The sequence below is a fragment of the Gasterosteus aculeatus genome, chromosome 17, assembly GCF_964276395.1.
Source record: "Gasterosteus aculeatus chromosome 17, fGasAcu3.hap1.1, whole genome shotgun sequence".
In the NCBI taxonomy this organism is placed as follows: Eukaryota; Metazoa; Chordata; class Actinopteri; order Perciformes; family Gasterosteidae; genus Gasterosteus; species Gasterosteus aculeatus.
In genome coordinates this window covers 3,613,043-3,640,398 of record NC_135705.1, presented here as the reverse complement: position 1 = coordinate 3,640,398, position 27,356 = coordinate 3,613,043, and the positions used below count along the sequence as shown (strand labels likewise).

The 27,356-nt window shown below is 42.7% G+C and overlaps 2 protein-coding genes across 24 annotated transcripts in view; one reads left to right on the top strand and one right to left on the bottom strand.

The window, feature by feature from the left end:
* rap1gapb (RAP1 GTPase activating protein b) overlaps nucleotides 1-1,753 on the top strand; it is a 62,567-nt gene extending 60,814 nt beyond the window's left edge. For all 22 annotated transcript variants that reach the window (XR_013453306.1, XR_013453304.1, XR_013453301.1 and 19 more), the window contains one exon: nucleotides 35-1,753. The gene's annotated coding sequence lies outside the window, so the exon portion shown is untranslated. The remainder of the gene's footprint in view (nucleotides 1-34) is intronic.
* On the bottom strand, nucleotides 1,302-27,356 carry padi2 (peptidyl arginine deiminase, type II). Of its 2 annotated transcripts, XM_040204837.2 has the most exons (16): nucleotides 26,899-27,356; nucleotides 7,007-7,178; nucleotides 6,625-6,694; nucleotides 6,464-6,525; nucleotides 6,216-6,333; nucleotides 5,642-5,797; nucleotides 5,365-5,555; nucleotides 5,094-5,197; nucleotides 4,708-4,819; nucleotides 4,516-4,623; nucleotides 4,177-4,328; nucleotides 3,920-4,067; nucleotides 3,658-3,751; nucleotides 3,475-3,554; nucleotides 2,309-2,446; nucleotides 1,302-2,203 (listed from the first exon to the last, which is right to left on the bottom strand). In XM_040204837.2, the coding sequence occupies exons 1-16, from the start codon at nucleotides 26,988-26,990 to the stop codon at nucleotides 1,970-1,972; spliced, it is 2,031 nt and encodes a 676-aa protein (XP_040060771.2). In that variant the 5' UTR covers nucleotides 26,991-27,356; the 3' UTR covers nucleotides 1,302-1,969. The 2 variants fall into 2 exon arrangements, with proteins under 2 accessions (XP_040060771.2, XP_077948975.1); XM_078092849.1 differs by lacking the exons at nucleotides 1,302-2,203; nucleotides 2,309-2,446 and adding an exon at nucleotides 2,864-3,029 and having other exon boundaries at nucleotides 26,899-27,143.

Sequence of the window (27,356 nt, the reverse complement as noted above, 5' to 3'; positions counted from 1 at the left end):
CACGTCCGTCCCGTGTCTTCTCCTTTTGTCTCAGCATCCCCCCCCCCCCACCCCCAAAAATAACCCGAGCTGAGGGCACGTGAGCCCCGCCGCGGGAGAGGAGCGGAGTCAGAGGCCCGACCGAGGGGCCGACGGATGTTGCTCGGTGTGTTCGGCGTTGGATCTGCTGCTGCCTATGAGGACAGACCCCGTCCCCCCGTCCCCAGCACCCATGTGGACATGTCCCACCCTATCGCCCTCACTCCAGCTCCACGTCCAAACCTTCCCTCGAGACGAAAGGGACCCACTCGCCCAGCGCGGCCGTGCAGGCGTAGCGGAGTGAGTCCGGTGGCCTGATTCTCACTGTAAACACTCAAACGTTGTGTGTCCTCTTAGATGTGAACTGGGGGGGACGGCGGGGACGGCGATCACACAACTGCCGTTTGTTTAGCTTGTAAAATAGTCCACAGAGGAGACTTGCACTAGAGAGATGTTTTTTTTTTCTCATGTCACATCCAGCTGTGATATATTTTATGGGTTTTAACGTTGACGTAGCGGCTGTGCGTCTGGCCGTGTGTCTCGCCGCCTTTTGTGTTTTTCTGACAATCTCTTCGTCTTGTGCCAAGTATTCTGCATCGGATATATTCCTCGTGTCATGTTTTTGATGGGGGGGGGCACTTCTGTGACGCTGTCATTGCATCACTCCTTCCTCCTCGGTTGGTGAAATATACAAATGATGCACATAAATAATGCATCAGGAATTTATTTAAATTTCTGACAGATTCAAGCCCCGGTAATTCTGTTGGAACAATTTAAAATGGCGTAAAATAAGAATGAAGAGTAATTATTTTGGTGCCCCCCAACACTTCAACACGCATCCTCAATCCACAAGTCAAGTTGAGACTTTTGTTTTCTGTTGATTTGATGTGTGTGTGTGTGTGTGTGTGTACACAATGGTACTGTGCATGGTGTAAATCTGCTTACCCCACCTCTGTCCTCTGTACACCACCGCCACGCTTGCAGCGTCGTCTCCGTGATTTGTGTTTTTCAAAACAAGCGCACAACAGCTCAGAGAGGCGAATGCCACCGTTTCCAGCGTTACTTGTAAAGTGTAACACATGTGACCGATTCACTACATACTCTCTACAACTTTCTGACCTTTGTGTCGTGTTAAGCCCTTCGGGAGGGGGGAAGGGGGCTCGCGTTCGAAGGAACCGCGTGAATGTAAAACCAGGCGGCCGTGTTTTTATTTTCGACGCGCCTGCCAGCGCGAGGGGTGAAACCGTGCTGACGCTCAGCCACAGAGAAAGCTCCTTCCCGTCTTCGGCCTGTGACGGAGTTTATTTCGGTGAGGGGGATTCTACACACAATTAAAGACAGCATTTATAAAATTACAAAAGTGTTTTAACACATTGGTCCAAATGCGAAACGCGGTTAAGAGCCACCAGCCTGACTGCGAGATACGCTATTGTTATAATTACACAAATGTGTATTACAGCCTTTAAAATTGATCGGAGAAAAGCGGTTTCTCTGCTTGACTAGATGAAGTGCCCCCGCTTGTGGCTTTGTATCATTACAGTACATCACTGTGCTTGCACCATACGGCCCTGACAACAAAAGATTAGGAGGAAGTCTTCTATGTGCTCCATTCAAATGATTGTATTTCTGGTCAACAGTCTGCTTCAGCCCTCGTTCAAAACTTGTAAATATTGCTTTAAATCCTTTTCATAAATGAAGCCAACTAAAATGTTTAATAAAGCTGAAGATGATCCAAGAACTGTACTTATTCTTCACGCATTCAAAGTTACTGTCAAAGTCATTTGAGAAGAGAAAAGCAGCACTTATGGTAAAATGATTGGGAAGAAAATGAAGCTTTTCATGATTTTTTTCAGAGACAACTTAAGGCTTAATCTCAACCTGAAGTTAAGAAAAGGTGCTGTTGTTTATTCGGTCTAATTTAACCCTCCTCCACCCACTCCTCAGTTTTGGTTCACATCTCCAGGTGCCACCACTTGAAGTCGAAAGCTTCCCTGCGGACGTTGGAGCCACAGTGCACCTCCCCGAGCAGCTTGTGGTAGGAGGCGAAGTCGTCGACGAACGTGCAGGTCAGGCCCAGGCGCCCCATCAGGGACAACATCTCGGCCTCCAGGGCACAGCGTCCGTTCACCCGGGGCCCGAAGGGCTTCGGGATGCCCAGTTCTTTCCCTAAGACTATCATGTTGACCTGTAAAAAAAACAACAACAACAACAAGGAGACAAATCAGGACTTTGACGCCTCGCATCCATCGAGAAAAGGGATGTGGGTTCAGCACAACGCGGCGGAACCCACCATGTCGGGGTAGTAAGCCGCTGCTCTGTGCTCGCACTCGTGCGGCTGTAACTTGAAGAGGATGGGCAGGTCGATGATGTCCTCCTCGTCCAGGCCCAGCTCCCTCTTCAGAACGTCTCTGTTCCAGTCGATGCAGCTCTGGGAGAAAGAGCAAAGCGCTTTACGCCAAACGGGCAATAAAACAAAACAGGACTCTAACGCTAAAACTGAAAAGTGTGTCCTGAACCACTCCTCTAATCCATCATTGAGAAAACGTAAACTGCGGCCAAAACATACGTGGAAGCGCCAGTTTATTAATAGGTTCAGCTGCCGCTGTCGCTCGCAGCTCTAGTGACAAACCTATGGTGGGAAAACGTGAGTCACACTGAAGTGCTCGGTAGCTTTCAACGCGACACCGTAACAGGATGCAGGATGCTAAATGTGAACCCTAAAGCTAAAACGAGCTCATCGAACAGGGGTCTTAACTCCTGTGACACAGAAGTCAGCAGAAGATCGCTTCATCGGCGGCGTAAATGCAATTGGCAAAGCGGCGGCACAAAAGACCAGCAAACAGGTTGTCTGAGGTGATTAATGTTTGCTGGGCCAATCGTAGTCTGGCTGGATGACTGAACGCTGTGCTTGCGTAGGAATGTGGTCCGGGACTTTTATGCTTTTAACAGAAGTTCCAGTGAAGGGAAGGTCCTAATGCCACAGCGACCTGCCCTTTATCCACCTCGAACACCTTTCAGGATGAACAAAACAAAAAAGACGTTTTGCAAGTAACCAAAAGTTTTACTATGGAGTGTTACGGACGTAAAACACACCGTAAAAGGGCTACAGTTGTGTGTGTGCGCGCAACCTGTTACGGTTTTTATCTGCCGAGCCTCGTACTGACATCCCTGCACGTCACCGGCAATGTGTCATCTACACCCTCAAGCACACCCTGCTTCATGTCTATTGAGTTCTAAATGTGACCATCATTTGCAAAATTAATGACATGCTGTATTAAGCAAGACAAACGCATCTATTAAGACCGTGACATATTGTTCACAGAGGTAATCCATTCAGTGAGAAGTATTTGCGCATTAACGGTCAATGGTCTTATGGTCATATAAATGCTAGTTGGCTTCCCCTCTTTCAGACCCAGAGTTTTTCTACATTATCTTTTTGAACTTGAGTTCACTCACCTGCACGTAGTTGTTTTCAGCTTGGAGAACTTCATCCTTAAGGATCTCATCCACTGTTACTGCTTCTTCATCTTTCAGCCCTTTGGGATGTTGAGAAAGACAAGTTTGTTCATTTGTAAACACACACACACACACACACACACACCGCTGCTGATCCTCCCCTGCCGTTAACGCCGGTCCTACCCTCAAACAGTTTGGCTTGTCCGTGTCCGTCGCTCTGTAAGCCTCTGAATAGCTTGTAGCCGGCGTCCGGGCTGGCCAGCAGCAGCCGGAAGCCCTGCGCGGAAACACAAGAGACAAAGACAACTCTGTCTGTCCTCATTGTCCTGAGAGCTTATACTGTCTCATCCCACAGCGTAACATAACGCCATGGCTGGCCGCTTCCCGTCTTCTCACCATGTGGATATTTCCGTTTGGCGGTTCTGTTTAATAAGCGGGTGTTTACCTTTCTGTCAGGTGCAGGAACAAAAGTCATGAATTCATCCACGTGGCCGACCAAGAGCCAGTCGGAGAACAAGGCGATGGGCTTCTGAACCTTCTGGGCCCACAGGAAGTCCTGGACGACTTTGGTCATGTTCCGTCCTTTAGTTGCCCTTTGAGGACAGCGAGAGAATTTGAGTTACGTTGCGCCGACTTTCAGACGCATTTTCGGTGTCCCCTGCCGACCCGCGACGGGAGGAGGAGGATCCGGTGCGAACTCACGTGGGGAAGGCCACTCCGATGATGATTCTGCCCAGCGGGTAGTGCTTCCCGTTCACGGTGACGGGAGGACTGACCTCCAGGTTACCGAAGGAGTCCAGGCTGCTCACGTCCTTCCTGTCGGCCACCCGCGTCACGTAGCCAAAGTCCGGTCCCTGAGGACATGCGGGTGATTAAAGATCTGTGACGTTTGAAGTCACATCCAACAGCTCAACGTGTCAAATATATTGCCGTATCTGGAGGTTTAAACCATCCACATTGCACTTATATAACTTGCATATTGAACTATAATTGGCTTCAAAACCAGTCATGACATGAAAGTAAATTAAATCTGGATCTCACCAGCAGTTCGTCATATGGAAACTCGTTGAGCTCTCCATCTCGAGGGGAATCCAGAACGACGGGAAACCGCTGATGAGGTGAGTCGATGTAGCCAAACTCCAGCTCATCCTGGAATATTGTTTTTTTCTGTCTCATAATGCGGTTGATGTGAAATCCGCTGACTTTGTACGCTCACGCATTTGTTTTTCTTACCTGCATCCAGCGATCTCCTCTGTTGAGATACTCGTGGCAGATCTTAAGCTTGTACCCGCACTTTGCAACAAGGCCCTTCATGGTTTTTAGGAACTGGTAGTTGTCAGACGTGCTGACGAGGTGACGATGGAAGAAGACGTTTTAATTAAGCAGTGGTTTGGGATTCACAAAAAGCTGATACATCGTTTTTTTGGCATCTTCAATTCTTTAACAACCAACATATTAAAATGATTTTCCCGAGCTTAGAAAATATAATATAAAAGAAACGGCAAAGAGAAAACCGCAGTTCAAATTTATTTCTTAAGGCTAAGGCGAGTGTTTAACACCAACATATTGTTGACGCACCTATTGTCACAATCGTCTTTTATTATTCAACCTCCTCTTACCTGCAGACAAACACCTCCACGGGCTTCAGGGTGTTGGGTGTCATGATCCACGGTGCGACTCTGAACACCACCGTGTCTGTGAAAATGGGCGTCTCGGGGAATCCCTGTCGAAACATGACGTCATTTCATCCGGAATCCAACGGAAAGTCGTATCTGAAACCGATCCATGTCGCGTGAAAGCTGATCGTCTCCTCAAACTACGTCGGTTTTATGCAGGCTGGAGATGAACTACGGATGTGTAACGGTGTGCGAGCGGCGCTGCGGGTCTTACGGAGGAGATGGGCTCCAGGAGACTGAGGTGGATGCTGATGAGCCCGTTGAAGTCGTTGTCGGAAAACCGCAGGCCCTCCACGTAGAACCTCGCCTCCGCTGCCTCTCCGAGGTACGGCACCTCCTGGGACAGGACCTCACTGCTCAGCACCAGCGGGTAGTCGTTCACAAAGTACTTGTAGAAGAGATTCTCTGTGGATTTGGGAACAGAACCGACGCTCGATCACTCGGGCGCCTCGTTCCAAAAAAAACGGCCTGGGGGGGCATTCGTCACTCACGCCGTCCGGTGTTCTTCTTCGTGCCATCTAAAGAAGATCTGAAGACTCGGACGCTCTCTGCGTCCCCCTGAGAGATGTGCATGGCGAGCTTGTAGCCGTCGGGCAGCTTGGCGGGGCCTCTGGTCCGCAGCACCATGAGGGACATGTCCTTCAGATCTGTTCATGCACAAGGAGTCATTCAGTCCTGCGGAGCCTTTTAAAAGCTCACGCAATACGTGCAACAAAAGTGCTCCAGACTTTTTGTTTTTACGCTGTTAGCTGTGAAGCTAAATACCAAACATTCATAATTCCTACTGACAAGCACACATCATTTAAAAAAAAAAAAAACACCTGGCTTTGCAAATATAGTTCAGTCAAACAGGTTCGTTCACTGCACCGTCATTGGAGAAGGTTACTGTGTCTCACACCTCACGCTCCAGGTTTTATCAAATCCTGTTTACTCTGTCAACAAATTTATCGGCTCAAAAGCGAGCACGAGTTCCCCCGGGTTGACGCTGCTAGCAGTGAACAAATTGAACGGGTCCAAAAAGCGAGGGAGAGTTTCCCCTTTGTGAGCGAGCCTGCATTCTTTTACCCGACACCCTGGAAACGTGGTTCTGCTCGCTATCCAGTTTCTTCTTGAAAAGCCGCTCTGAGTCGCAGTTCACCAGCAGGATGGCTCCGTGCCCTTTAGGGCCCCATGTCCAGGATCCCTAACAGGTTTTTAAACAAACCAGATGCAAATACACAAACCTTGCGTGAGGATGTTCAACCGAGAATGCTGGTTTAACAAACACAAGCTTGAACAAGATCTGAATTACACCTGCAGGCCTGAGACCTCACCTTATTGGCGTTGTTTTTCTCCACCACCCCGTCTCTGTCGGCATCCACGTCCAGAGAGATCTCTGGCAAGAAGGAGTTACGAGGTTAGCGCAAATATTTATCCCGATAATAATATATTATATATTTTTTTAATATTTATTTATAATTCCAGTCTGACTCACCAACAGCCGTCAGGTGCAGGACGGCTCTCCCCAAGGCTTCTTCACGCTCCCCATAGTACTTAATAGACAGCTTATAAGAAGAAGGCACGAGTCATTTAAATGTACAAAATGGACATTGGACAACTTTAAAATCCTAAAAGGTGCACGAATAAAAGCTATTGTTGAACGTGGAACAGCTCGGCTCATTTTAAAAGCGATAAATGATTCATTGAAATGTGATAATGCTTCTAGGAAGGTGAGTTTAAGGTAGATATATCGGTCGGTCTGCATACAAACATGGTTGTTTCTTGTTTTGGCTCGGTCTGAATAATACTTAATATCTGAAATCTTGACTGTCCTTCAAAGTAACTGGAACTGTGACATAACTTCCCTTTTGTCCTACCTTGCTATCGTTTTCATATTCACTGGCTCGGCTCATGCGGATAAGCAGTACTGGGTTTCCAGCGAGGGGGATGGGGGAGAGGTGGGACGTCTGCCGAGGGGAGGGGCTGATGCCGTACTGAACGCTGGGGGTGCACTTCACCGAGTAGAACCTGGAGCGGGGAGGGGCGCTCCTGAGGACAAGAGAATGTATACATGTATATACGTTGACACAAATTGTCGTATACACAAACTCATGTTTTGTGCCTGGTGGAGGAGAAGTAGCCGCTGGTCTTTCCAGCAATGAAGAGTAAAGTGATTCATACACATACGATTTAATCATATGATAAAAATCAGCAGTTGCTACTTCCAACATGCAGCAATTCAGAGGTTTCTTTGGAATTTTTTTTTCAAGTGAAGACATGTCTACATTCTGCCTGAGGACCGAAACTGCTTTTACACCAAAACCAGATCTTGGGGTTTTTTCCAAATGTCACTGCGGTTTACCAAAAGTATCTTCAAAATTGCTTTATCATCTATTGCAGATGATTTAAGATGATGCTGAAATAGCAGTGAGGTCAGGGATGTTCATTTACGCACAAATTCACTCCAACGATTTCTAGAAATGGTTTATTTTAGAAAGTAGGTCCTCCGATCACAGTTTGGGGAACAACTGAGCGTGTTGTCAATGTCTAAAATCGACGTTATCCCACATGGCATCAGTTGCAAGTGTTCCTCCTGCCCCCACTGGCAGATAAAGGTCAATCTTGAAGTGTCAGCAGTCAGAGTTTCTCAAACCATATCAACCATTCCAAAATATCATTTTTAGCATTGTCGAACGCAGCTCAGCAACAAAACCCAAACAAGAAAAGAAACTAGAAAAAGCATTTCCTGCTGAAAATGCGTTGGAATGCAAAAAGCTGAAAGCTGCACTGAATATTTAAAAATAGCTGAAAATACAGAAAGTTGAAGGGAATTTGAATACATTTGCTGAATATTTAAAAATAGCTGAAAATACAGAAAGTTGAAGGGAATTTGAGTACATTTGCTGAATATTTAAAAATAGCTGAAAATACAGAAAGTTGAAGGGAATTTGAATACATTTGCTGAAATAAAAGATATTAGAAAAGCTGAAATTAATTTGAAATAGCTGAAAATACAGAAATGGGAGAAGCTGAAAGGAATTTCAATAGATTTGCTGAAAAAGCAGAAATGAAAACAGCTGAAATAAATTTGAAATATTGCAAAAAAATACAGAAATGAATATTAAAAAATTGCTGTTGATTGAGGCATAAGAATAGCTGAAATTATTTTAAAGAACTGCTGAAAATACAGGAAGTGGGGAAGCTGAATTTCAATAGATTTTCTAAAAACAGACGTTGCAGGAGCTTAAATTTGTTTAAAATTGTTTGTAGTAATATTAGTAGTAGTATTAGTTATAATTGTGGTATTAGTAGTACTAGCAGTATAAGCAGTAATAGTAGGTTTAGTATCAATAGCAGTAGAAACAGCTGTAATACTATTAGCCATAGTAGTATTTGTAATAACATTAGTAGTAGTTGTAGTATTAATAGCAGTAGAAATACTAGTAGTATGGTAGTAGAAGTATCAGTTGTAGTACTAGAAGTACGAGTAATATTCGTAGTGGGAGACAGAATGTTTGTTATTCACACTTAAAAGTTTTTAATTAATAGGCCTCATCACAGACATTACAATAAAAATTCCCTCCATGGGGCTTTTATTTTGAAATTATTGGATTGGGTGGGGTGGGGGGGTGTAGATAGAGGGAGGGAGGGTGAGAGGGTGAGGAAGGGAGGGGTGGTGAGGAAGAGATAGAGGGAGAGAGAGAGGAGGAGAAATAGACAGACATACTGACTGACTGGCTGATTAACAGTAAGTAGAGGTCAGGGTGGAGGGGGGAGGGGGACGAGTGTCTTTATCATATTGGTCTGTTGACAGAAAGCATAGCTGCGTCATGTGACTCCACTAATCAGGTCATAGGAGCAGCTGTGAGCCACAGACAGATCCTGCAGCGTGTGAGCGAGTAACCACGACAACGGCGCACCTATTGGATTGGGTGGGGTGGGGGGGTGTAGATAGAGGGAGGGAGGGTGAGAGGGTGAGGAATGGAGGGGTGGTGAGGAAGAGATAGAGAGGGAGAGGGGAGGAGAATTAGACAGACTGACTGACTGAGAGTGATTAACAGTGAGAAGAGGTCAGGGTGGAGGGGGGAGGGGGGAGGGGGGGCGAGTGTCTTTATCATATTGGTCTGTTGACAGAAAGCATAGCTGCGTCATGTGACTCCACTAATCAGGTCATAGGAGCAGCTGAGTCACAGACAGATCTTGCAGCCGTGTGAGTGCTCGTAACCACGACAACGCCGCACCTGTGCTCATTAACGGCTGCAAAATGCAGAGACATGGCAGCAAGTTACACAGAATCCACACCTCACACAAATGAGAACCAGCGCAAAACTATAACAGCTATCTAAAAAATACGGCGTTTGTATGAGACCCAAGACTCTACCGAACGCGTGGATGTGCTTTTTTTGTCTGTCCGGTAATAAATACGGCTCCTATGGCCGTTTACAAAACGTGTACCTTGTGGATTTTTGTGAGAAATATGTCGGCAGATTTGTATTGGAGCCTATGGGGCTTTTGGCAGAGGTTGTGTCACTCAAACACTCCTTGCGCCAAAACTAAAAAACTCTGGGATTCCATGAACACATTAATCCAATCAGCACAACCATACCCTCATTAATCTGAAGAAATTAAGCCTCTAGAGTGTATACTTTGGCTGCAAGGACAGAAGTTCCATACTTTTTTAACCAGATTTCTGCGCTGCCCCACACTCTAGCCTCGAGCTCTCCACTCTAGCAGACGCAATACACACTCATGTAAAAGTCAGAAACGGAGCGAAAAACTAGTGAAATATAATCAGTGATTATGAAAAAAGTACAATAGATATCAAGAAGCAGTTTTTTTCATAAAATAGTTGAGACTTGTGTGAACATTTGAGAGTTGAAATGGTGTCTGTAGCTGAAAGATTGGCGAAGCTGAAAAATCTGAAAGTTGAAGAAGTTGAAGAGGATTTGAAAAGCAAACTCCATTTGAAAACCATGTTAAAATATTAATGATTATTGATTTATATAAATTCAAGCTTAAGAGCTAGAAAGCTGAACATACATAGCCCTCAAGCCAGAAAGAAGCTGAATATTTAAAAATTTGAACGGTTTAAATAGCTGAAAATGGGAAGCAGTTGAAAGGGGGCGCGGAAGAAATATAATAATAACTAGAAAATGCATTTCCTGCTGAAAATGCGTTGGAATGCAAAAAGCTGAAAGCTGAAATGAACTTTTTAAAATAGCTGAAAATACAGAAAGTTGAAGGGAATTTGAATACATTTGCTGAAATTATAGATATTAGAAAAGCTGAAATAAATTTGAAATTGCTGAAAATACAGAAATGGGAGAAGCTGAAAGGAATTTCAATAGATTTGCTGAAAAAGCAGAAATGAAAACAGCTGAAATAAATTTGAAATATTGCAAAAAAATACAGAAATGAATAGTGAAAAATTGCTGTTGATAGAGGCATAAGAATAGCTGAAATTATTTTAAAGAACTGCTGAAAATACAGGAAGTGGGGAAGCTGAATTTCAATAGATTTTCTAAAAACAGAAGTTGCAGGAGCTTAAATTTGTTTAAAATTGTTTGTAGTAATATTAGTAGTAGTATTAGTTATAATTGTGGTATTAGTAGTACTAGCAGTAATAGTAGGTTTAGTATCAATAGCAGTAGAAACAGCTGTAATACTATTAGCCATAGTCGTATTTGTAATAACATTAGTAGTAGTTGTAGTATTAATAGCAGTAGAAATACTAGTAGTATGGTAGTAGAAGTATCAGTTGTAGTACTAGAAGTACGAGTAATATTCGTAGTGGGAGACAGAATGTTTGTTATTCAAACTAAGAAGTTTTTAATTAATAGGCCTCATCACAAACATTACAGTAAAAATTCCCTCCATGTGGCTTTTATTTTGAAATTATTGGATTGGGTGGGTTGGGGGGGTGTAGATAGAGGGAGGGAGGGTGAGAGGGTGAGGAAGGGAGGGGTGGTGAGGAAGAGATAGAGGGAGAGAGAGAGGAGGAGAAATAGACAGACATACTGACTGACTGAGTGATTAACAGTGAGAAGAGGTCAGGGTGGAGGGGGGGGGGGGGCGAGTGTCTTTATCATATTGGTCTGTTGACAGAAAGCATAGCTGCGTCATGTGACTCCACTAATCAGGTCATTGGAGCAGCTGTGAGTCACACACAGAGATACTGCAGCGTGTTTACGAGTAACCACGGCAACGGCGCACCTATTGCATTGGGTGGGGTGGGGGGGTGTAGATAGAGGGAGGGAGGGTGAGAGGGTGAGGAAGGGAATGGTGGTGAGGAAGAGAGGGAGAGGGGAGGAGAATTAGACTGACTGAGAGTGATTAACAGTAAGTAGAGGTCAGGGGGGAGGGGGGAGGGGGGGCTAGTGTCTTTATCATATTGGTCTGTTGACAGAAAGCATAGCTGCGTCATGTGACTCCACTAATCACGTCATTGGAGCAGCTGTGAGTCACACACAGAGATACTGCAGCGTGTTTACGAGTAACCACGGCAACGGCGCACCTATTGGATTGGGTGGGGTGGGGGGGTGTAGATAGAGGGAGGGAGGGTGAGAGGGTGAGGAAGGGAATGGTGGTGAGGAAGAGAGGGAGAGGGGAGGAGAATTAGACTGACTGACTGACTGAGAGTGATTAACAGTAAGTAGAGGTCAGGGTGGAGGGGGGAGGGGGGGCTAGTGTCTTTATCATATTGGTCTGTTGACAGAAAGCATAGCTGCGTCATGTGACTCCACTAATCAGGTCATAGGAGCAGCTGTGAGTCACAGACAGATCCTGCAGCATGTGAGTGCTCGTAACCACGACAACGGCGCACCTGTGCTCATTAACGGCTGCAAAATGCAGAGACATGGCAGCAAGTTACACAGAATCCACACCTCACACAAATGAGAACCAGCGCAAAACTATAACAGCTATCTAAAAAATACGGCGTTTGTATGAGACCCAAGACTCTACCGAACGCGTGGATGTGCTTTTTATGTCTGTCCGGTAATAAATACGGCTCCTATGGCCGTTTACAAAACGTGTACCTTGTGGATTTTTGTGAGAAATATGTCGGCAGATTTGTATTGGAGCCTATGGGGCTTTTGGCAGAGGTTGTGTCACTCAAACACTCCTTGCGCCAAAACTAAAAAACTCTGGGATTCCATGAACACATTAATCCAATCAGCACAACCATACCCTCATTAATCTGAAGAAATGAAGCCTCTAGAGTGTATACTTTGGCTGCAAGGACAGAAGTTCCATATTTTTTTAACCAGATTCCTGCGATGCCCCACACTCTAGCCCGCGAGCTCTCCACTCTAGCAGACGCAATACACACTCATGTAAAAGTCAGAAACGGAGCGAAGAACTAGTGAAACATAATCAGTGATAATGAAAAAAGTACAATAGATATCAAGAAGCAGTTTTTTTCATAAAATAGTTGAGACTTGTGTGAACATTTGAGAGTTGAAATGGTGTCTGTAGCTGAAAGATTTGCGAAGCTGAAAAATCTGAAAGTTGAAGAAGTTGAAGAGGATTTGAAAAGCAAACTCCATTTGAAAACCATGTTAAAATATTAACGATTATTGATTTATATAAATTCAAGCTTAAGAGGTAGAAAGCTGAAAAGTCATAGCCCTCAAGCCAGAAAGAAGCTGAACATTTTAATATTTGAAGGATTTTAATAGCTGAAAGTGTGAAGGAGTTGAAAGGTGGCGCGGAAGAAATAGAAGTTGAAGATGAAGAAATAAAGATTCGAAGAACAATACTTGGAATGCATCGTTAATGCATTCCAACAACTAGAAAATGCATTTCCTGCTGAAAATGCGTTGGAATGCAAAAAGCTGAAATGAACTTTTTAAAATAGCTGAAAATACAGAAAGTTGAAGGGAATTTGAATACATTTGCTGAAATTATAGATATTAGAAAAGCTGAAATGAATTTGAAATTGCTGAAAATACAGAAATGGGAGAAGCTGAAAGGAATTTCAATAGATTTGCTGAAAAAGCAGAAATGAAAACAGCTGAAATAAATTTGAAATATTGCAAAAAAATACAGAAATGAATATTAAAAAATTGCTGTTGATAGAGGCATAAGAATAGCTGAAATTATTTTAAAGAACTGCTGAAAATACAGGAAGTGGGGAAGCTGAATTTCAATAGATTTTCTAAAAACAGAAGTTGCAGGAGCTTAAATTTGTTTAAAATTGTTTGTAGTAATATTAGTAGTAGTATTAGTTATAATTGTGGTATTAGTAGTACTAGCAGTAATAGTAGGTTTAGTATCAATAGCAGTAGAAACAGCTGTAATACTATTAGCCATAGTCGTATTTGTAATAACATTAGTAGTAGTTGTAGTATTAATAGCAGTAGAAATACTAGTAGTATGGTAGTAGAAGTATCAGTTGTAGTACTAGAAGTACGAGTAATATTCGTAGTGGGAGACAGAATGTTTGTTATTCAAACTAAGAAGTTTTTAATTAATAGGCCTCATCACAAACATTACAGTAAAAATTCCCTCCATGTGGCTTTTATTTTGAAATGATTGGATTGGGTGGGTTGGGGGGGTGTAGATAGAGGGAGGGAGGGTGAGAGGGTGAGGAAGGGAGGGGTGGTGAGGAAGAGATAGAGGGAGAGAGAGAGGAGGAGAAATAGACAGACATACTGACTGACTGAGTGATTAACAGTGAGAAGAGGTCAGGGTGGAGGGGGGAGGGGGGGCGAGTGTCTTTATCATATTGGTCTGTTGACAGAAAGCATAGCTGCGTCATGTGACTCCACTAATCACGTCATTGGAGCAGCTGTGAGTCACACACAGAGATACTGCAGCGTGTTTACGAGTAACCACGGCAACGGCGCACCTATTGGATTGGGTGGGGTGGGGGGGTGTAGATAGAGGGAGGGAGGGTGAGAGGGTGAGGAAGGGAATGGTGGTGAGGAAGAGAGGGAGAGGGGAGGAGAATTAGACTGACTGACTGACTGAGGTGATTAACAGTAAGTAGAGGTCAGGGGGGAGGGGGGAGGGGGGGCTAGTGTCTTTATCATATTGGTCTGTTGACAGAAAGCATAGCTGCGTCATGTGACTCCACTAATCAGGTCATAGGAGCAGCTTTGAGCCACAGATAGAGATCCTGCAGCGTGTGAGCGAGTAACCACGACAACGGCGCACCTATTGGATTGGGTGGGGTGGGGGGGTGTAGATAGAGGGAGGGAGGGTGAGAGGGTGAGGAAGGGAATGGTGGTGAGGAAGAGAGAGAGGGAGAGGGGAGGAGAATTAGACTGACTGACTGACTGAGAGTGATTAACAGTGAGCAGAGGTCAGGGTGGAGGGGGGAGGGGGGGCGAGTGTCTTTATCATATTGGTCTGTTGACAGAAAGCATAGCTGGGTCATGTGACTCCACTAATCAGGTCACAAGGAGCAGCTGTGAGTCACAGACAGATCCTGCAGCATGTGAGTGCTCGTAACCACGACAACGGCGCACCTGTGCTCATTAACGAGCTGCTGCAAAAGTGCAGACACAGGACAGCGAGTTACACAGAATCCACACCTCAAACAAATGGGAACCAGCGCAAAACTATAACAGCTATCTAAAAAATACGGCGTTTGTATGAGACCCAAGACTCTACCGAACGCGTGGATGTGTTTTTATGTCTGTCCGGTAATAAATACGGCTCCTATGGCCGTTTACAAAACGTGTACCTTGTGGATTTTTGTGAGAAATATGTCGGCAGATTTGTATTGGAGCCTATGGGGCTTTTGGCAGAGGTTGTGTCACTCAAACACTCCTTGCGCCAAAACTAAAAAACTCTGGGATTCCATGAACACATTAATCCAATCAGCACAACCATACCCTCATTAATCTGAAGAAATGAAGCCTCTAGAGTGTATACTTTGGCTGCAAGGACAAAAGTTCCATACTTTTTTAACCAGATTTCTGCGCTGCTTCAGCCTCTAGCCTCGAGCTCTCCACTCTAGCAGACGCAATACACACTCATGTAAAAGTCAGAAACGGAGCGAAAAACTAGTGAAACATAATCAGTGATTATGAAAAAAGTACAATAGATATCAAGAAGCAGTTTTTTTCATAAAATAGTTGAGACTTGTGTGAACATTTGAGAGTTGAAATGGTGTCTGTAGCTGAAAGATTCGCGAAGCTGAAAAATCTGAAAGTTGAAGAAGTTTAGGAGGATTTGAAAGCAAACTCCATTTGAAAACCATGTTAAAATATTAATGATTATTGATTTATATAAATTCAAGCATAAGAGGTAGAAAGCTGAAAAGTCATAGCCCTCAAGCCAGAAAGGAGCTGAACATTTTAATATTTGAACATTTTAAATAGCTGAAAGTGTGAAGGAGTTGAAAGGTGCCGCGGAAGAAATAGAAGAAGCTGAAGAATAAAGATTCGAAGAACAATACTTGGAATGCATCGTTAATGCATTCCAACAAATAAGTTGAAATAAAGATTAGAAGAACAATACTTGGAATGCTTAAAGCATTCCAACTAAAAATACGGCGTTTGTATGAGACCCAAGACTCTACCGAACGCGTGGATGTGCTTTTATGTCTGTCCGGTAATGAATACGGCTCCTATGGCCGTTGACAGAACGTGTACCTTGTGGATTTTTGTGAGAAATATGTCGGCAGATTTGTATTGGAGCCTATGGGGCTTTTGGCAGAGGTTGTGTCACTCAAACACTCCTTGCGCCAAAACTAAAGAACTCTGGGATTCCATGAACACATTAATCCAATCAGCACAACCATACCCTCATTAATCTGAAGAAATGAAGCCTCTAGAGTGTATACTTTGGCTGCAAGGACAGAAGTTCCATATTTTTTTAACCAGATTCCTGCGATGCCCCACACTCTAGCCTCGAGCTCTCCACTGTAGCAGACGCAATACACACTCATGTAAAAGTCAGAAACGGAGCGAAGAACTAGTGAAACATAATCAGTGATTATGAAAAAAGTACAATAGATATCAAGAAGCAGTTTTTTTCATAAAATAGTTGAGACTTGTGTGAACATTTGAGAGTTGAAATGGTGTCTGTAGCTGAAAGATTCGCGAAGCTGAAAAATCTGAAAGTTGAAGAAGTTTAGGAGGATTTGAAAGCAAACTCCATTTGAAAACCATGTTAAAATATTAATGATTATTGATTTATATAAATTCAAGCATAAGAGGTAGAAAGCTGAAAAGTCATAGCCCTCAAGCCAGAAAGGAGCTGAACATTTTAATATTTGAACGGTTTAAATAGCTGAAAGTGTGAAGGAGTTGAAAGGTGCCGCGGAAGAAATAGAAGAAGAAGCTGAAGAATAAAGATTCGAAGAACAATACTTGGAATGCATCGTTAATGCATTCCAACAACTAGAAAAGGCATTTCCTGCTGAAAATGCGTTGGAATGCAAAAAGCTGAAAGCTGCACTGAATATTTAAAAATAGCTGAAAATACAGAAAGTTGAAGGGAAGTTGAATACATTTGCTGAATATTTAAAAATAGCTGAAAATACAGAAAGTTGAAGGGAATTTGAGTACATTTGCTGAATATTTAAAAATAGCTGAAAATACAGAAATGGGAGAAGCTGAAAGGAATTTCAATAGATTTGCTGAAAAAGCAGAAATGAAAACAGCTGAAATAAATGTGAAATATTGCAAAACAGAAGTTGCAGGAGCTTAAATGAATTTTAAAAAGTACAGAAATAACAAAAGCTGAGATGAATAAAAAGAGGTTTAAAATTGTTTGTAGTAATGTTAGTCGTAATTTGGGTATTAGTACTAGCAGTAGAAGTCGGTTTAGTATCAATAGCAGTAGAAACAGCTGGAATACTGATACTATTAGCCATAGTAGTATTTGTAATAACATTAGTAGTAGTTGTAGTATTAATAGCAGTAGAAATACTAGCAGTATGGTAGTAGAAGTATCAGTTGTAGTACTAGAAGTACGAGTAATATTCGTAGTGGGAGACAGAATGTTTGTTATTCACACTTAAAAGTTTTTAATTAATAGGCCTCATCACAGACATTACAGTAAAAATTCCCTCCATGGGGCTTTTATTTTGAAATTATTGGATTGGGTGGGGTGGGGGGGTGTAGATAGAGGGAGGGAGGGTGAGAGGGTGAGGAAGGGAATGGTGGTGACGAAGAGATAGAGAGGGAGAGGGGAGGAAAATTAGACATACTGACTGACTGAGTGATTAACAGTGAGAAGAGGTCAGGGTGGAGGGGGGAGGGGGGCGAGTGTCTTTATCATATTGGTCTGTTGACAGAAAGCATAGCTGCGTCATGTGACTCCACTAATCAGGTCACAAGGAGCAGCTTTGAGCCACAGACAGAGATCCTGCAGCGTGTGAGCGAGTAACCACGACAACGGCGCACCTATTGGATTGGGTGGGGTGGGGGGGTGTAGATAGAGGGAGGGAGGGTGAGGGGGTGAGGAAGGGAATGGTGGTGAGGAAGAGAGAGAGGGAGAGGGGAGGAGAATTAGACAGACTGACTGACTGAGAGTGATTAACAGTGAGAAGACGTCAGGGTGGAGGGGGGAGGGGGGGCGAGTGTCTTTATCATATTGGTCTGTTGACAGAAAGCATAGCTGCGTCATGTGACTCCACTAATCAGGTCACAAGGAGCGAGCAGCTGTGAGCCACAGACAGATCCTGCAGCGTGTGAGTGCTCGTAACCACGACAACGCCGCACCTGTGCGGCTGCAAAATGCAGAGACATGGCTGCAAGTTACACAGAATCCACACCTCAGACAAATGGGAACCAGCGCAAAACTATAACAGCTATCTAAAAAATACGGCGTTTGTATGAGACCCAAGACTCTACCGAACGCGTGGATGTGTTTTTATGTCTGTCCGGTAATAAATACGGCTCCTATGGCCGTTGACAAAACGTGTACCTTGTGGATTTTTGTGAGAAATATGTCGGCAGATTTGTATTGGAGCCTATGGGGCTTTTGCCAGAGGTTGTGTCACTCAAACACTCCTTGCGCCAAAACTAAAAAACTCTGGGATTCCATGAACACATTAATCCAATCAGCACAACCATACCCTCATTAATCTGAAGAAATGAAGCCTCTAGAGTGTATACTTTGGCTGTAAGGACAGAAGTTCCATATTTTTTTAACCAGATTTTCGCGCTGCCCCACACTCTAGCCTGCGAGGTCCCCCTCTAGCAGACGCAATACACACTCATGTAAAAGTCAGAAACGGAGCGAAGAACTAGTGAAACATAATCAGTGATTATGAAAAAAGTACAATAGATATCAAGAAGCAGTTTTTTTCATAAAATAGTTGAGACTTGTGTGAACATTTGAGAGTTGAAATGGTGTCTGTAGCTGAAAGATTGGCGAAGCTGAAAAATCTGAAAGTTGAAGAAGTTGAAGAGGATTTGAATACAAACTCCATTTGAAAACCATGTTAAAATATTAATGATTATTGATTTATATAAATTCAAGCTTAAGAGGTAGAAAGCTGAAAAGTCATAGCCCCCAAGCCAGAAAGAAGCTGAACATTTTAATATTTGAATGGTTTTAATAGCTGAAAGTATGAAGGAGTTGAAAGGTGCGGCGGAAGAAATAGAGGAATAAGTCGGAATAAAGATTAGAAGAACAATACTTGGAATGCTTAAAGCATTCCAACTAACTAGAAAAGGCATTTCCTGCTGAAAATGCGTTGGAATGCAAAAAGCTGAAAGCTGCACTGAATATTTAAAAATAGCTGAAAATACAGAAAGTTGAAGGGAATTTGAATAAATTTGCTGAAATGAAAGATATTTGAAAAGCTGAAATTAATTTGAAGTTTCTGAAAATACAGAAATGGGAGAAGCTGAAAGGAATTTCAATAGATTTGCTGAAAAAGCAGAAATGAAAACAGCTGAAATAAATGTGAAATATTGCAAAACAGAAGTTGCAGGAGCTTAAATGAATTTTAAAAAGTACAGAAATAACAAAAGCTGAGATGAATAAAAAGAGGTTTAAAATTGTTTGTAGTAATGTTAGTTGTAATTTGGGTATTAGTACTAGCAGTAGAAGTCGGTTTAGTATCAATAGCAGTAGAAACAGCTGGAATACTGATACTATTAGCCATAGTAGTATTTTTAATAACATTAGTAGTAGTTGTATTAATAGCAGTAGAAATACTAGTAGTATGGTAGTAGAAGTATCAGTTGTAGTTCTACTAGAAGTACTAGTAATATTCGTAGTGGTTATAGTAGTATTTGAAAGAGCAATGCGTATTTCAACGAAACCGCTTCATGGTTAAGGTACAGATAATCATTGAGGCTTTTAGTTTGTAATGATGGAATTGGGTGAGGGGGGGTTGGGAGACAGAATGTTTGTTATTCAAACTAAGAAGTTTTTAATTAATAGGCCTCATCACAAACATTACAGTAAAAATTCCCTCCATGGGGCTTTTATTTTGAAATTATTGGATTGGGTGGGGTGGGGGGGTGTAGATAGAGGGAGGGGTGGTGAGGAAGAGATAGAGGGAGAGAGAGAGGAGGAGAAATAGACAGACAGACTGACTGAGAGTGATTAACAGTGAGAAGAGGTCAGGGTGGAGGGGGGAGGGGGGGCGAGTGTCTTTATCATATTGGTCTGTTGACAGAAAGCATAGCTGCGTCATGTGACTCCACTAATCAGCTCATAGGAGCAGCTGTGAGTCACAGACAGAGATCCTGCAGCGTGTTTACGAGTAACCACGGCAACAGTGCACCTATTGGATTGGGTGGGGTGGGGGGGTGTAGATAGAGGGAGGGAGGGTAAGAGGGTGAGGAAGGGAATGGTGGTGAGGAAGAGATAGAGAGGGAGAGAGGAGGAGAATTAGACAGACTGACTGACTGAGAGTGATTAACAGTGAGAAGAGGTCAGGGTGGAGGGGGGAGGGGGGGCGAGTGTCTTTATCATATTGGTCTGTTGACAGAAAGCATAGCTGCGTCATGTGACTCCACTAATCAGGTCACAAGGAGCAGCTGTGAGTCACAGACAGATCCTGCAGCGTGTGAGTGCTCGTAACCACGACAACGGCGCACCTGTGATCATTAACGGCTGCAAAATGCAGAGACATGGCAGCGAGTTACACAGAATCCACACCTCAAACAAATGAGAACCAGCGCAAAACTATAACAGCTATCTAAAAAATACGGCGTTTGTATGAGACCCAAGACTCTACCGAACGCGTGGATGTGCTTTTTATGTCTGTCCGGTAATAAATACGGCTCATATGGCCGTTTACAAAACGTGTACCTTGTGGATTTTTGTGAGAAATATGTCGGCAGATTTGTATTGGAGCCTATGGGGCTTTTGGCAGAGGTTGTGTCACTCAAACACTCCTTGCGCCAAAACTAAAAAACTCTGGGATTCCATGAACACATTAATCCAATCAGCACAACCATACCCTCATTAATCTGAAGAAATGAAGCCTCTAGAGTGTATACTTTGGCTGCAAGGACAGAAGTTCCATATTTTTTTAACCAGATTCCTGCGATGCCCCACACTCTAGCCCGCGAGCTCTCCACTCTAGCAGACGCAATACACACTCATGTAAAAGTCAGAAACGGAGCGAAGAACTAGTGAAACATAATCAGTGATTATGAAAAAAGTACAATAGATATCAAGAAGCAGTTTTTTTCATAAAATAGTTAAGACTTGTGTCAACATTTGAAAGTTTAAATGGTGTCTGTAGCTGAAAGATTTGCGAAGCTGAAAAATCTGAAAGTTGAAGAAGTTTAGGAGGATTTGAATACAAACTCCATTTGAAAACCATGTTAAAATATTAATGATTATTGATTTATATAAATTCAAGCATAAGAGGTAGAAAGCTGAAAAGTCATAGCCCTCAAGCCAGAAAGGAGCTGAACATTTTAATATTTGAACGGTTTTAATAGCTGAAAGTGTGAAGGAGTTGAAAGGTGCCGCGGAAGAAATAGAAGAAGTTGAAATAAAGATTCGAAGAACAATACTTGGAATGCATCGTTAATGCATTCCAACAACTAGAAAAGGCATTTCCTGCTGAAAATGCGTTGGAATGCAAAAAGCTGAAAGCTGCACTGAATATTTGAAAATAGCTGAAAATACAGAAAGTTGAAGGGAATTTGAATACATTTGCTGAAATGACAGATATTTGAAAAGCTGAAATGAATTTGAAATTGCTGAAAATACAGAAATGGGAGAAGCTGAAAGGAATTTCAATAGATTTGCTGAAAAAGCAGAAATGAAAACAGCTGAAATAAATTTGAAATATTGCAAAAAAAATACAGAAATGAATATTAAAAAATTGCTGTTGATAGAGGCATAAGAATAGCTGAAATTATTTTAAAGAACTGCTGAAAATACAGGAAGTGGGGAAGCTGAATTTCAATAGATTTTCTAAAAACAGAAGTTGCAGGAGCTTAAATTTGTTTAAAATTGTTTGTAGTAATATTAGTAGTAGTATTAGTTATAATTGTGGTGTTAGTAGTACTAGCAGTATAAGCAGTAATGGTAGGTTTAGTATCAATAGCAGTAGAAACAGCTGGAATATTATTAGCCATAGTAGTATTTGTAATAACATTAGTAGTAGTTGTAGTATTAATAGCAGTAGAAATACTAGTAGTATGGTAGTAGAAGTATCAGTTGTAGTTCTACTAGAAGTACTAGTAATATTCGTAGTGGTTATAGTAGTATTTGAAAGAGCAATGCGTATTTCAACGAAACCGCTTCATGGTTAAGGTACAGATAATCATTGAGGCTTTTAGTTTGTAATGATGGAATTGGGTGAGGGGGGGTTGGGAGACAGAATGTTTGTTATTCAAACTAAGAAGTTTTTAATTAATAGGCCTCATCACAAACATTACAGTAAAAATTCCCTCCATGGGGCTTTTATTTTGAAATTATTGGATTGGGTGGGGTGGGGGGGTGTAGATAGAGGGAGGGAGGGTGAGAGGGTGAGGAAGGGAGGGGTGGTGAGGAAGAGATAGAGGGAGAGAGAGAGGAGGAGAATTAGACAGACATACTGACTGAGAGTGATTAACAGTGAGCAGAGGTCAGGGTGGAGGGGGGAGGGGGGGCGAGTGTCTTTATCATATTGGTCTGTTGACAGAAAGCATAGCTGCGTCATGTGACTCCACTAATCAGGTCACAAGGAGCAGCTGTGAGTCACAGACAGATCCTGCAGCGTGTGAGTGCTCGTAACCACGACAACGCCGCACCTGTGCTCATTAACGGCTGCAAAATGCAGAGACATGGCAGCAAGTTACACAGAATCCACACCTCACACAAATGAGAACCAGCGCAAAACTATAACAGCTATCTAAAAAATACGGCGTTTGTATGAGACCCGAGACTCTACCGAACGCGTGGATGTGCTTTTTATGTCTGTCCGGTAATAAATACGGCTCCTATGGCCGTTTACAAAACGTGTACCTTGTGGATTTTTGTGAGAAATATGTCGGCAGATTTGTATTGGAGCCTATGGGGCTTTTGGCAGAGGTTGTGTCACTCAAACACTCCTTGCGCCAAAACTAAAAAACTCTGGGATTCCATGAACACATTAATCTAATCAGCACAACCATACCCTCATTAATCTGAAGAAATGAAGCCTCTAGAGTGTATACTTTGGCTGCAAGGACAGAAGTTCCATACTTTTTTAACCAGATTTCTGCGCTGCTTCAGCCTCTAGCCCGCGAGCTCTCCACTCTAGCAGACGCAATACACACTCATGTAAAAGTCAGAAACGGAGCGAAAAACTAGTGAAACATAATCAGTGATTATGAAAAAAGTACAATAGATATCAAGAAGCAGTTTTTTTCATAAAATAGTTGAGACCTGTGTGAACATTTGAGAGTTGAAATGGTGTCTGTAGCTGAAAGATTCGCGAAGCTGAAAAATCTGAAAGTTGAAGAAGTTTAGGAGGATTTGAAAGCAAACTCCATTTGAAAACCATGTTAAAATATTAATGATTATTGATTTATATAAATTCAAGCATAAGAGGTAGAAAGCTGAAAAGTCATAGCCCTCAAGCCAGAAAGGAGCTGAACATTTTAATATTTGAACGGTTTTAATAGCTGAAAGTGTGAAGGAGTTGAAAGGTGCCGCGGAAGAAATAGAAGAAGTTGAAATAAAGATTCGAAGAACAATACTTGGAATGCATCTCAATGCATTCCAACAAATAAAGATTCGAAGAACAATACTTGGAATGCATCTCAATGCATTCCAACAATAACTAGAAAATGCATTTCCTGCTGAAAATGCGTTGGAATGCAAAAAGCTGAAAGCTGAAATGAACTTTTTAAAATAGCTGAAAATACAGAAAGTTGAAGGGAATTTGAATACATTTGCTGAAATTATAGATATTAGAAAAGCTGAAATGAATTTGAAATTGCTGAAAATACAGAAATGGGAGAAGCTGAAAGGAATTTCAATAGATTTGCTGAAAAAGCAGAAATGAAAACAGCTGAAATAAATTTGAAATATTGCAAAAAAATACAGAAATGAATATTGAAAAATTGCTGTTGATAGAGGCATAAGAATAGCTGAAATTATTTTAAAGAACTGCTGAAAATACAGGAAGTGGGGAAGCTGAATTTCAATAGATTTTCTAAAAACAGAAGTTGCAGGAGCTTAAATTTGTTTAAAATTGTTTGTAGTAATATTAGTAGTAGTATTAGTTATAATTGTGGTATTAGTAGTACTAGCAGTAATAGTAGGTTTAGTATCAATAGCAGTAGAAACAGCTGTAATACTATTAGCCATAGTCGTATTTGTAATAACATTAGTAGTAGTTGTAGTATTAATAGCAGTAGAAATACTAGTAGTATGGTAGTAGAAGTATCAGTTGTAGTACTAGAAGTACGAGTAATATTCGTAGTGGGAGACAGAATGTTTGTTATTCAAACTAAGAAGTTTTTAATTAATAGGCCTCATCACAAACATTACAGTAAAAATTCCCTCCATGTGGCTTTTATTTTGAAATTATTGGATTGGGTGGGTTGGGGGGGTGTAGATAGAGGGAGGGAGGGTGAGAGGGTGAGGAAGGGAGGGTTGGTGAGGAAGAGATAGAGGGAGAGAGAGAGGAGGAGAAATAGACAGACATACTGACTGACTGAGTGATTAACAGTGAGAAGAGGTCAGGGTGGAGGGGGGAGGGGGGGCGAGTGTCTTTATCATATTGGTCTGTTGACAGAAAGCATAGCTGCGTCATGTGACTCCACTAATCACGTCATTGGAGCAGCTGTGAGTCACACACAGAGATACTGCAGCGTGTTTACGAGTAACCACGGCAACGGCGCACCTATTGCATTGGGTGGGGTGGGGGGGTGTAGATAGAGGGAGGGAGGGTGAGAGGGTGAGGAAGGGAATGGTGGTGAGGAAGAGAGGGAGAGGGGAGGAGAATTAGACTGACTGACTGACTGAGAGTGATTAACAGTAAGTAGAGGTCAGGGGGGAGGGGGGAGGGGGGGCTAGTGTCTTTATCATATTGGTCTGTTGACAGAAAGCATAGCTGCGTCATGTGACTCCACTAATCACGTCATTGGAGCAGCTGTGAGTCACACACAGAGATACTGCAGCGTGTTTACGAGTAACCACGGCAACGGCGCACCTATTGGATTGGGTGGGGTGGGGGGGTGTAGATAGAGGGAGGGAGGGTGAGAGGGTGAGGAAGGGAATGGTGGTGAGGAAGAGAGGGAGAGGGGAGGAGAATTAGACTGACTGACTGACTGACAGTGATTAACAGTAAGTAGAGGTCAGGGTGGAGGGGGGAGGGGGGGCGAGTGTCTTTATCATATTGGTCTGTTGACAGAAAGCATAGCTGCGTCATGTGACTCCACTAATCAGGTCATAGGAGCGAGCAGCTGTGAGCCACAGACAGATCCTGCAGCGTGTGAGTGCTCGTAACCACGACAACGGCGCACCTGTGCGGCTGCAAAAGTGCAGACACAGGACAGCGAGTTACACAGAATCCACACCTCAAACAAATGAGAACCAGCGCAAAACTATAACAGCTATCTAAAAAATACGGCGTTTGTATGAGACCCAAGACTCTACCGAACGCGTGGATGTGTTTTTATGTCTGTCCGGTAATGAATACGGCTCCTATGGCCGTTGACAGAACGTGTACCTTGTGGATTTTTGTGAGAAATATGTCGGCAGATTTGTATTGGAGCCTATGGGGCTTTTGGCAGAGGTTGTGTCACTCAAACACTCCTTGCGCCAAAACTAAAAAACTCTGGGATTCCATGAACACATTAATCCAATCAGCACAACCATACCCTCATTAATCTGAAGAAATGAAGCCTCTAGAGTGTATACTTTGGCTGCAAGGACAGAAGTTCCATATTTTTTTAACCAGATTCCTGCGATGCCCCACACTCTAGCCGTCGAGCTCTCCACTGTAGCAGACGCAATACACACTCATGTAAAAGTCAGAAACGGAGCGAAAAACTAGTGAAACATAATCAGTGATTATGAAAAAAGTACAATAGATATCCACAAGCAGTTTTTTTCATAAAATAGTTTAGACCTGTGTCAACATTTGAAAGTTTAAATGGTGTCTGTAGCTGAAAGATTTGCGAAGCTGAAAAATCTGAAAGTTGAAGAAGTTTAGGAGGATTTGAAAGCAAACTCCATTTGAAAACCATGTTAAAATATTAATGATTATTGATTTATATAAATTCAAGCATAAGAGGTAGAAAGCTGAAAAGTCATAGCCCTCAAGCCAGAAAGGAGCTGAACATTTTAATATTTGAACGGTTTTAATAGCTGAAAGTGTGAAGGAGTTGAAAGGTGCCGCGGAAGAAATAGAAGATGAAGAATAAAGATTCGAAGAACAATACTTGGAATGCATCTCAATGCATTCCAACAATTAGAAGAACAATACTTGGAATGCTTAAAGCATTCCAACTAATGAGGAACTGATTGTTGTAAAAAAAAAAGGACCTGTGGCTTTAAAGATGAAACCATTGTTTATTTTTTTAAAACAGGGTCACGTGACGAGGCGTCCGGGCTGGGCGCGCCCGTCTCCCACTCTGTAATCAAGCCGGGCTCTGTTGTGTTGTGGAGGCTGAAGTTATTGCCTCCGTTTCTTTGGCACAGCAACATCTGTTCCGACAGCAACAATGGAAGACTGTTGACTGTCTCTACTGTACAAAACAAAAGGCGAAGGACTTCGCATACGGATGACATCGCGCCCACAGCTCCATTGATATGGGCAAACAATGGAATGCGCACAGTGGACAGTTCATAGGGAATAAATTAACCCTAATGTAGACAAAGCGATGTAGTCAGCTTTAATTTAAAGTGTTTGAGAGGCATTTTATTAAACGTGATGATTTTGGAGCATGTGGTTTGCAGTGTTGATGAGTTGTATATTGCAAAGTGTTCTTCTGTCAGTGGACTTGATATAAATGAGGCGTCAAAATGATTCTAAAGCTGATGCCTTGATCAATGCCTTTCAAAATTGTAAAAATAAAACAGTGTCATAGTCTTCATACAAGGTCTATTCAGGGGTCAGGCAAATATATGCGTCAAGTTTTGTTTTTTTGTATGAAATGTCAATAAAAAGTTTTGATGGATCTGGATTCTTAATGACAGCTTCTCATGATTACAACACAAAATGAAAGCGAGACCATGTTACCAAGGATACGATACAACATTTCCAGGTGAGACCGTGAGAACATTATCATACTAGAATAAACCTCCCACTCTATGAGTGCACACTAGAACAATTTGCCACACACACACACACACACACACACACACACACACACACAGCCCGGATTATGCGGAAGTTGAACGCACAGCCTACCTGTTCAGGTTCACATTAAGCTCCGAGCCCACCACGCAGACCACGCGCGTAGTTTGGGCATAATCTACTCGGAGGGTCCGGGAGTGAATCATGGCTGCTGTCCTCGGCGACACGGTGCTGACTGGAAGGGCTGCGGACACTAAATGCCGAGAGGTTGTTGTTTTTTGCCAGGATGGGACCGCGCCGACGGGTCTTGACTTGCACACAGCGTGTGAGCGAGCGGAGCGCGACGATAGTAAACGCTGCAGGTAGCCGCGGCTTTAATAAGCCTGCGCGTCCTCTGATTGGTCCACTCAGCCTCCTCGTCTCCCTGTGGGCTGTCTCTTTGTTTATTCCCGCTCTCCGCATTGGTGCTATTTTTAATAGTTGTGTACCTGGGGAGGGAGGATTCCTAGAAAGCGTACTGTTTGGCACGTTTTGCTGACGCGTAACGATAGCCTTGGTATTTTTTTTTTTTT